General features: G+C 38.7%; 1 protein-coding gene across 6 annotated transcripts; it reads left to right on the top strand.

The window, feature by feature from the left end:
* The first annotated feature begins 468 nt into the window (after positions 1 to 468).
* On the top strand, positions 469 to 10,915 carry rbbp8l (retinoblastoma binding protein 8-like). 6 transcript variants are annotated; one of them, XM_058085545.1, is made up of 14 exons: positions 469 to 591; positions 2,927 to 3,009; positions 3,092 to 3,134; positions 3,946 to 4,041; positions 4,121 to 4,233; positions 5,545 to 5,620; positions 5,689 to 5,840; positions 5,908 to 5,957; positions 6,988 to 7,061; positions 7,203 to 7,869; positions 7,936 to 8,032; positions 8,146 to 8,168; positions 8,243 to 8,411; positions 8,957 to 10,915. In XM_058085545.1, exons 1-14 carry the CDS (start codon positions 479 to 481, stop codon positions 9,016 to 9,018), a joined length of 1,818 nt encoding a protein of 605 aa, XP_057941528.1. In that variant the 5' UTR covers positions 469 to 478; the 3' UTR covers positions 9,019 to 10,915. The 6 variants fall into 6 exon arrangements, with proteins under 6 accessions (XP_057941528.1, XP_057941526.1, XP_057941524.1 ...); XM_058085543.1 differs by having other exon boundaries at positions 8,110 to 8,168; XM_058085541.1 differs by having other exon boundaries at positions 8,104 to 8,168.
* Positions 10,916 to 11,717: the final 802 nt, after the last annotated feature.

Genomic DNA, 11,717 nt, shown 5'->3' with positions numbered 1-11,717 from the left:
CGAAGACTTTATTCAACCCCGATTGGTTCATACGCAAATATCTTACATCACTACATTAATTAGTAAATGTAAAATAGTATCACATATCATATATGGTGGCAATGTATCATTTTGTATCATGTTCTACACTTCTTATACTTGGGTGTGCTAGAGAAAATTTTGGACGAGATTGGTCAAGTTATATGAAAAATAATTGTTATGATTCGAAATGTACAATTTGAACAAACTGCAGGTTCAAATGTGTCTTTCTTCGATAATATCAATGACAAACGTCTGATTGCCATGCACCGTGTCTGCGCCGGTTGCCTCGTCGGTCCCGTCCCACTATCACCACAGGGCTTCATGAAACTGGTTTGGCTTGTTATGTGAGATTTCAGCAGAACCGGAATATCAAGGGAGAACTTGCCCAGGCCCCGGTGTTTGTGTTCCTCAAGGGAACGACCGCTCAGACTGGTTTCCTAGGGTGGGGAGATGAAGGATGGGAGGGTGTAAGAAGGCAATATCACTTGCAATACCTTTTCCTCTGTGTGGACGTATCGCCCGGTTTATCCGTCGGGGAAAAACCAGAGGAAGAATCGGACAGTGTATGAGGTGAGTTTGACAGATGGTGCCTTCAGGGTAATGGCTTGGCTTGACAGGTGGGTAGTGATACCCACTGAGAGGATGGGGTCTATTTATGGCCTCCATAGACTACTTTAGCACATACTGTAGGCTCATTAATAACTTTGTGTGGATTCATTTTTCTATATGATCAATGAGTCAGTCATCATTTGTCCGGATGGGAAGCATATGCCTGCATCATATTATAATGCGGTATAATGTATGCAGTAATGCTTTGGTCATACTGTGCCTGTAGTGTCTATATGTGTGTGTGTGTGTGTGTGTGTGTGTGTGTGTGTGTGTGTGTGTGTGTGTGCAAAACATTAAGGAAAAAAATTATAGATTGATGACTGATCTTGTATTTTTTTATTGACAGTGATTACATTATAACTTTACAAACTGTAGGAGCAAAAACAGTAATTTAACGAGGAGAAAGAATGAAAAGATTCCCTGCAGTTGGAGTGATTAATCGCAATTAATCACAATTAATCTAAATGTGCCTGTAGTTAATCACAATTAATCACAGATAAAAAGAGGTTTGTATGGATATTAAGTGCACCACTCAAAGATCATTTCAAGTGTCCATAGTTAATCACAATTAATCGTAGATAAAGAGGTTTTTATGGATAAGTGTACCGTTCAAAGATAATTGTGTTTGTAGTTAATCACAATTAATCACAGATTGAAAGAGGTTTTATGGATAATAAATGTACCGTTCAAAGATCATTTTAAGTTTCTGTAGTTAATCACAATTAATCACAGATAGAAAGGTTTGTATGGATAATAAGTGTACCGCTCAAAGATCATTTTAAGTGTCCATAGTTAAACACAATTAATCACAGATAGGAAGAGGTTTGTATGGATAATAAGTGTACCACTCAAAGATCATTTTAAGTGTCAATAGTTAATCACAATTAATCACAGATAGAAAGAGGTTTTTATGCACAAGTGTACCGTTCAAAGATAATTGTAAGTGTCTGTAGTTAATCACAATTAATCGCAGATAGAAAGAGGTTTTTATGGATAATAAGAGTACCGTTCAAAGATCATTTGAAGCGTTTGCAATTAATCACAATTAATCACAGATAGAAAGAGGTTTTCATGGGTAATAAGTGTACCGTTCAAAGATAATTTTAAGTGTTTGTAGTTAATCACAATTAATCACAGATAGAAGCAGGTTTTTATGGATAATAAGTGTAGCGTTCAAAGATCATTTTAAGTGTTTGCAGTTAATCACAATTAATCACAGATAGAAAGAGGTTTTATGGATAATAAGTGTACCATTCAAAGATCATTTTAAGTGTTTGCAGTTAATCACAATTAATCACAGATGGAAAGAGGCTTTTATGGATAATAAGTGTACCGTTCAAAGTAATATGGATAAGCCATTGTTTATTAAACATATAACATATAAAACATCTCAACACAAAATTGACTTCAATGTAAAAAAAGACAAACACGAAATATCAAATATTCCCTTGAATCAAATTGTGACCAATATTACAAATAAAGGTTTGCAAACTAAGTGAAATGAAAACAGGGTGTTAGAAAAATAAATATTGACAACCCACAAAAAAATAGAGTGCTCAAGAACAGTCAGTCGTCTGCAGAACTCGGACTATATGGGCTAATATAAAATATAAAATAATGGATTATACTTGACTTCAAAAACAATCAAATCATATGCACCGGAAAAGCACACAGAATCGTCACTAACATTAGCCATGTTCCACACTGCCTGGGCCTGGTGAGTGGGCGCGGTGTGACATATATTCCTATTGTGACACACTTACTTACTTTCCCTGCACACACATACTTACTGTACTTCCTGTACTTACACGTGCACAGTAGTTGGGGCCGTAAAAAAAAATGTAAAGCCGAGTAGCTGTGTACTTGAAACATAAACACTCCGGCGGCAGGACCGGTCCAGCCAGTTGTAATTATCGTTAATATGACGACCAAATTTGACAGGCAAAATGTGGTTGCATTGCCCTCCTCGGGCTCTAACCATGTGCACATCAACACAGCACACTGGTGACATTATAAACCTTATATCTCTGTCTACATTATTTCACACCAAATAATTGGGGGGGGTGACACCTGAAGTACTCACTTGCTTCACACTGTCTTACCCACAAAGCATTCCACACAATAATAATCTGTTAAACTGACATATTCTGCTCATTTTCAGCACTTTATATTGAGTTGTGGACTCCTATAGAGCAACTACACACAATAACCCGCACAGAAAGCTTTCTAGATCTTCCAGATTCTGCACCTCTCTGCAGTATTTCCATTGACTTTACCAATTACCATTACTCTTAAGGTCAAAGGTGACGGCGTGGGCAATGGAGAGCTTCAATGAGCTTCTTGTTAAACTCAGGGAGGTCCATGAGCGAGAGCTTGAGGGTAAGTATGACATACAATAAAATATATAAATAGTAATAATTTAAATATAATTTGCACTGTTTTTGCACTGTTTTGATCGCAGGGTGGCAGATGAAGGTCCAAGAGTTGTCTAACAAGAAGGGCTGGTGAGAGAGTAATCTTGTCGTTTCATATTTCAAACTTTCAGGTTTAGCAATGGTTATGAGTAAGAAGGCCCAAGTGGAAGAGTGAGGTTACAGGGAGAAGAGATACATTCATTCATTCATTCCTCACGAGGGTTGCGGGGGGTGCTGGAGCCTATCCCAGCTGTCTTCAGGCGAGAGGCGGGGTACCAGCCAATCACAGGGCACATTTGGACAAACAACCATTCACACTCACATTCATACCTATGGACAATTTGGAGTCGCTAATTAACCTAGCATGTTTTTGGAATGTGGGAGAAAACCCATGCATGCACGAAAAGAACATGCAAACTCCACACAGAGATGGCTGAGGGTGGAATCGAACTCGGGTCTCTTAGCTATGTGGCCCGAACGCTAAACACTAATCCACCGTGCAGCCAAGTAGAGATACAGAAGATGGATAATTTTAAGTACTTGGGGTAAACAGTTCAGAACAATGAAGGAAAAGACAGGAAGCAGAACTGGAGGTAGCAGAGATGAGGATGCTGACTTTCTCATTGGGAGTGACCACGATGGATAGGATCAGGAAGATGGACATTACATTATGTTAGAGGCCTTGGAGATAAAGTCAGAGAGGCCAGATTGAGATGGTTGGGACATGTCCACAATAGAAATAAACAGAACATATGGAAATACATAAGCCACAAATTCATAATAGTTACATTAATACAGAATTGTATTAAACAGTGATGGTGATTTGTTTAACATACCTTATAATGGCATTTTAGACTGGTCATCAAAAAGACAATGTATGTATGTATATGTGGTCTATTAGTGATACAAAGCGAATGGAGGAGCTGTTCACAAGGAACCAACAGATGAAAGAACAGCAGAGATTACTCACTGAGAACATCAAGACTCTGGAGAACAGGTATGGTGTGAAACTTATCTTATGTATGTTATTTATGGCTTATAGTTGTACTAAATCTGTGTGTGTTGCATCCTTGCAGGTTGAGGGCGGGTCTATGCGACAGATGCACCGTGACTCAGGAAGTGGCCAAGAGGAGGCAGCAGGAGTTTGAAGTCTCGCAAATGCAGACCCTCCAGCACGTCACAATCTTGGGTAGACTTTTCTAATAAATAGACGAGTGATTGAATGATTCATGGATTTAAAAGGACGCTTATTACTGTATTGAAAAGATGAGTACTACCAAAACAGTAGTAATTTATTATAATTTGTGAAAAGTTGAGGGCTGCACGGCGGACAAGTGGTTTGCGTGCAGACCTCACAGCTAGGAGACCCGAGTTCAATCCCACGTCTCTGTGTGGAGTTTGCATGTTCTCCCCGTGGATGCGTGGGTTTGCTGCGGGTACTCCGGTTTCCTCCCACATTCCAAAAACATGCTAGGCTAATTGCCGCACCGTAGTTTTTAATATACTTAACTGTCAAGTGTAAAAAGAAGTTAACCACTGTATAATGAAGCTTGGACAGTACTTGAAGTGGAGGGAAAAAAAAAGACATAAACTGCATTTTTTGCATTCTACTGTTACACAAGCACAAAACGAAGTTTAAAAACAGTACAATAAAACTAAAACAAAGCAAAAATACACACAATGACTTTAAGTAAATTCTCTTTTAACCCTAAAAGTTAATGTACTTCTTGCTGAGGTAAGGAAGTTTCGGCAAAGTATCAGTTTTCAACAAAAAAAAGTGAGAAAAGGCCATATTTTTTTGGCCATATATATATTTAACCACTCCAACTTCCTCCCACATTCCAAAAACATGCTAGGTTAATTAGCGACTCCAAATTGTCCATAGGTATGAATGTGAGTGTGAATGGTTGTTTGTCTATATGTGCCCTGTGATTGGCTGGCTGGCCACCAGTCCAGGGTGTACTCCGCCTCTCGAAGGAAGACAGCTGGGATAGGCTCCAGCACCACCTGCGACCCTTGTGAGGATAAGCGGTAGAAAATGAATGAACGAAAAGTCGAGGGCTCCACGGTGGTCGAGTGGTTAGTGTTCAGACCTCACAGCTAGGAGACCCGAGTTCAATCCCTCCCACGGTTTGCATGTTCTCCCCATGCATGCGTGGGTTTTCTCCGGGTACTCCGGTTTTCTCCCACATTCCAAAAACATGCTAGGTTAATTAGCGACTCCAAATTGTCCATAGGTATGAATGTGAGTGTGAATGGTTGTTTGTCTATATGTGTCCTGTGTTTGGCTGGCTACCAGTCCAGGGTGTACCCCGCCTCTCGCTGGAAGACAGATGTGATAGGCTCCAGCACCCCCGCCACCTTCTTGAGGATAAGTGGTAGAAAATGAATGAATGAATGTAAAAAGTCGACAAAAACGAATATGCAGCATGCATCCGTGTACCGAATTCCTTTTCTGCTATTTTGCTTTAACGTTCCATCCTCTATCTGTGTATTGTAGGTGGAGAGAATAATAACCTTAAAAAGGAAAACAGAAGACTGAGAGACGAGATTGGCAGTTTAAGAGAAGCACTTCAGTGAGTGACATATTGTGACATATTAACAATCGGTTCGTCAATTAAAACCTAGGTCTCTCCTCGCACAGCAACACACCCTTGGAGGCCAAAACCAACATCTCCCCTGACCTTTCGCCCTCTTCCGGATCAGTGTCACACATCGCCACGACAACAGTCAGCAGTCACCCTGATCAGCCAACAGATGGCAATGTTGCAAGAAAAACAGATCATAGAACTGACGGTGAGTGTTACAGTAAAGGAATATATAATTATTTTAAATTAAATATGGTTTCTTTTTGACCCAACAGAGCATCAGTCAGAGTTCAGACAACTACGGGTTATGAACTCGAGTCACATTGTAAGTTTATTGAGTTTCACATCCATGACTATTCCTGTTACTGGTACATGTATGTAATGCTGAAACCAGTACAGTGGAACCTATGAGGTTAAACCAGGGGTGGGCAAACTTTTTGACTCGCGGGTCGCATTGATATGACAAAATTTACGGGGGGGGGGGGGGGGGCAGACTATATATTTTACATGTAACAGTCCACCTGGTATTATTGTATCTGTAAAATTGTCATGCAATCTGCTATTATTATTTATTATTTTATATTTATATTTAAATATTTTAAAAATAATAAAATATTATAATAATTACAATAAAATTAAAATAATAATTATTATATTATTATTATGTAAAATATGCAAATATAACAATAATATTATATATAATTAATATAATAATTAGCATTAATATAATAATTATAATAATCATAATAGTTCTAATAATTATTATAATAATCTAATAATAATAATAATAATTATTATTATTATAATAATTATTATTATTATTATTATAATAATTATTATTATGTGCTTGTGTCCCTTTTTTCAGGAGCACTTTGTAAACAACAGACCATGTCAAAAAACAAAATTGATAAAACCATCAAAAGGTTGGCTCAGGCCATGATGCCAGGTTGTATGTTGAGTTTAAATGAAATACTTTGGAAAGATTGGGCGGGCCGTATTCAAACACTTGGCGGGCCGGATGTGGCCCCCGGGCCGTGGTTTGCCCACCCCTGGGTTAAACACACATGGGAAATTATGAAAATGGAATCGGTTCCAAGGTCAAACTGTTTGCATAACACTGATATATGTTATATGTCATATGTAAAATTGTGGATGAGGACCCCAATGACTGGGTTTGACTTGAACATAAAGTCTAAGGAAGGTTGGTATTTAGCCGCATTCTGGACAGATGGTCAGGAAGATAACCTTATCCGCTTAAAAAAAAAGGAGTTGCGTGATAAATAATTACCATAAAAAAACATGGCATGTTCAGTCAAATGAAGCCATTGTTTTGTTTTTATTTGTTCTTCCATAAGCCTATTTCACTTTCGACTTACTCGTTGCCAACCTGGAAGACGGAACACAACGCAACGTGTGCAAGAGACAGGAGGTAAGATAAGATGATGTAACAGAATTTCCTACAAACCTACGTAGATCTCACGTTATGACATTATTGCCAATATTTTTTATGATGAAAAATGATAAAATAATTAGGGTTGTCAATCAATTAACATATGTGATTTTTCCTTAGATCTCATATTGTGGAAACCTTAGACGAACCTCCGATTCCACCTCAAACTCTTCTACAAAAGACCTCCTCCCCACCAATAAATGCCGACATGAGTCCCCGCAGGCATCCCCTCAAGGCCCCCGTCCCTTGCCGCCCTCAGCCAATCAAAAGCAGTCCCGTCCCAGTCCCTTGGGTTCTTCCTGAATCCTCCGCATGGACTTCCATGGTGGCGGCAGCATCAGTGGGAGGTACCAACATGATGATGCACCCTTATCCCAAATCCAGTCTTCCTCGTTTTCCCAACTTAGTCCCAACCAGCCCACATACCAGTCTTCCGGTCCCTCGGGAGCACATGTATAGGTCTCAGTGGCACAAGCAGATTGGCTTTCAATCCCCGGCGAAAGAACCCACCGTGGTTTTCCGCTTGAAGAATCTTCTGGAGCACATGGGACACAGCACGCCGGCAAAGTCCCAGGAGAAGAAAGACAATCAGTCGATTAGTGCTGAAAGGGTTTCTTCAGAAGGTCGTAGGGATCTCTGCGATGGTCCTTTAGATCTATCTGACAGAGGGAAGTCTAAATCTGGGAAAACACCTCCGGAATCGCAGGATGGAGATAGTCTGGACAAGGATGCGATTCCAAGCCCTACTAGTTCTTTACCTACACAAGAGAAAGTCGCAAACCACAAGGTAGTTCTTTACCAGTCCAAATAAATCACAATGAAGATTTATTATGAGATGTTCAATTCCCAGCAGGTGATAAAAGACCAGGACCAGAATGAAGAAGCCAACGGAAAGACGGAGCAAATCCATGGGAAGAAGGTCCCCGCCCTGACTATATCATTACGTCCAGGTACGTCTTCCATTTATACGACAATATCGTATTGTGGCGTTCACTCAAGTCACGTAACATCTTCGGAAAAGTCGTAGTGCTGGAGACTTTGAACTCTGCTCTTCAAACTCAAGACTCCTTATCAACAAACGGGAAGGTAAGAAGATACAAAACATTAGCATTAGCATTAGTCATCTTTAAATCCAAAAGTCCAAATATGTTTCATAATAGTCATCACCGAACGGAGCAGAACCAGAGAGCTCTGAGGAGCAAGTGAATGAGACAGTGGAAGAAGAAGAGGAGGAGGAGGAAGAGGAGAAGGTGGTGAGTCCATCAGGACAAGAGAACCAACGCTACAAGAAGAAGAGATCATTCAGGGAGTCGGACTCGGACACGGATAGTAAGCATCATTTCTACAGTAAACCTTGGATATATCGGATTCAATTGTTCCCACTGGTTTTGTCCGATATAAGCGAAATCCGTTATATGCGTATACCGGAAAATGTCCGTTTTACGCATATATCGGATTTATATCCGGTATATCCGTAAATCGGATTTTATCCGTTATAAAAAGACACTTCCTTGACTATGTTTCCAATGTACCTGGACGCGCAGGCAACGCTGCAAATGACGTCGTATAGCGGCCTGTCACGATTCGGCGAATCGGAGCACCACGATGCGGCCATCCGATATATGCGAGGGAAATTTAATGGAAATGCATTGGAACGGGACTGGAGATTTTGTCCGAAATAGGCGAAATCCGTTATAAAAAATCCGATATATGCAATGAATTTTTATTGGAAATGCATTACAGAAAAATTGGTTCTTTTTTATCTGTCCGTTGTGAGCGAATTTCCGATATATCCGAGGTTTACTGTAGTACTTTTTTTTTGTCTTTTTCACTCATATCGCATATTTTAATACATTCTTCTAATTTCATCACAGACATGACACCAGAGAAGAAGGTCAAGATGACGGGGAGAAATCAGGACAAGAGCTCTAGCTAGCTAACAAACAATTATAATAGTTTTTATGCATTTATTGGTCAGCTATGTAAATGCTTTTTGTTTTCCTGCTGCAATATACGTAGGGTCATTTTGGATTTTATGCGATTCAGTGAAAACCTATCATGCACCATCTTGACTATTGGCTGATATGAGAAACCGAACAGGTACGATATCAAAATGTGTTATTTTATCAAAATGTATAACACCAATAACAAAAGTAGTATTCTATAAAAATGTTGTTTTTAATTTAGAGCCGTCAAAGCAAGAAGCATATCATGCTCTGTCGTGACTATTCCCTTAACAACACATTGGCCGGGATAGTCACTATACCCAAATTTGCTGGTACTGTATATTCTAAATACAGTACAAAAAGCACAGCTTATTATTTTTCATGTAAAAGCATCATAGCAAGCGGCCTATCATGCACTATCCTGACTATTCGCTGATATGAGAAACCGAACAGGAACGATATCCAAATGTGTCATTTTATCAAAATGTATAACACCAATAACAAAAGTATATTCTATAAAAATGTTGTTTTTCATTTAGAGCCGTCATAGCAAGCAGCATATCATGCTCTGTCGTGACTATTCCCTTATCATCAACACACTGGCCAACACACTATATCCAAATTTGCTGGTACTGTATTTTCTTAGTAAACGACAACAAAAAGCACAGCTTATTATTTTTCATGTAAAAGCATCATAGCAAGCGGCCTATCATGCACTATCTTGACTATTCGCTGATATGAGAAACCGAACAGGAACAATATCCAAATGTGTTATTTTATCAAAATGTATAACAACAATAATAAAAGTAGTAATGGAGACAAATCTTGATTTGGATAGTGTGGCGTGGTTTGCCTATCATGGACTGTCTTGACTATTAAAAAACTATAAACTCAAAGTATAAAGCAAATAGTGGAAGAAGAAAATTATGAAAATTGCAAACAAATTGTATTCTATGAAAATGTCGTTTTTCATTCGGAGCCGTCAAAGCAAGCAGCATATCATACTCTGTCGTGACTATTCCCTTATCACCAACACACTGGCCGGGATAGTCACTATACCCAAATTTGCTGGTACTGCATTTTCTTAGTAAACGACAACAAAAAGCACAGCTTAGTATTTTTCATATGGATGCATCGTAACATAGCGGCCTATCATGCACCATCTTGACTATTCGCTGATATGAGAAACCGAACAGGAACAATATCCAAATGTGTTATTTTATCAAAATGTATAACAACAATAATAAAAGTAGTAATGGAGTGGCCTGGTTTGCCTATCATGGATTGTCTTGACTATTAAAAAACTATAAACTCAAAGTATAAAGCAAATAGTGGAAGGAGAAAATTATGAAAATTGCAAACAAATTGTATTCTATGAAAATGTCGTTTTTCATTTGGAGCCATCAAAGCAAGCAGCATACCATGCTCTGTCGTGACTATTCCCTTATCAACACACTGATATGATAAACTGGCCAGGATAGTCACTATACCCAAATTTGCTGGTACCGTATTTTCTTAGTAAACGACAACAAAATGCACCACTTATATAAGAAAATTTAGTATTTTTATGTGATAGCGTCATAGAAAGCGGCCTATCATGCACCATCTTGACTATTCGCTGATATGAGAAACCGAACATGAGCGATATCCAAATGTGTTATTTTATCAAAATGTATACCACTAATAATAAAAGTAGTAATGGAGACAAATCTCTACTATTTTTCATGTGGTAGCATCATAGCAAGCAGCCTATCATGCACTGTCTTGACTATTCTATCACCATCTGGTATGATAAACCAGCCAGGACAGTCAATATTTAAGAAGAGTAATATCTGAATTTATTAAGTGTCAAAATATAAGGCAAATTATGAAAGAAAACGAGGTAAATCGGAAAATTGGGAGTTTGCATCCTGTGTCCCGAATATATACAACAAGGAGTAGTACATTTTTTTCATTTGGAAGCAGCCTATCATGCACTCTCTAAGCTAGGGGTGGGCAAATAGTTTGATTTGTGGGCCACAAAATTGTCTGGGGGGGGGCAGAACATATATTTAACACACACACTATTTTATGCTTATAATTTTCCTTGAAGGATTTGAATTGATTTAATATTATCTGTAAAAGTGTTATACTATCAGCTGTATGTTCTCATCTCCCTTTTTGTTTTTTAGGAGGACTTTTACATTTTTTTTACTATATAAGACATCCAACTTGCAAGTCATGTTGCCAGTTTGTATATTAAAAGTTGAAATATTTAGAATTTCGGGCCGGCTTCAAATGCTTAGTGGGCCGCATGCGGCCCCTGTGCCGTAGTTTGCTCACCTTTGCTCTAGGCTAATCCTGCGTCACCAAAGTACTGCTATATTTACTATTACCATAAAGTACTTTCATCACATCAGCAAGCAGCATATCATGCATTGCATCATACAACTGCTGTTATAGCATCGCACTAACAATTGTTATATATATAAAAACAAAATCCACTTTTAAGCTCATTTTTTGTCATTCAGAACTTCCTAGAAGGATAATTAGATCATCATATTCATATTCATATGTGAAAAAAGTAACTGTCAGTCCTCTGGTGTCTCAACAGATTGTTGCGCATTGCTTCCACGTGTCATCTGCTAGTTTTCTCCACATGTTAGAAAACCTCAAATGACGTCAACCATACAACATATTTAGGACAGAA

The sequence above is a fragment of the Doryrhamphus excisus genome, chromosome 10 (assembly GCF_030265055.1).
Source record: "Doryrhamphus excisus isolate RoL2022-K1 chromosome 10, RoL_Dexc_1.0, whole genome shotgun sequence".
Lineage (NCBI taxonomy): Eukaryota > Metazoa > Chordata > Actinopteri > Syngnathiformes > Syngnathidae > Doryrhamphus > Doryrhamphus excisus.
The sequence above is the reverse complement of the archived record's forward strand: the minus strand, read 5'-3'. Positions and strand labels throughout refer to the sequence as shown.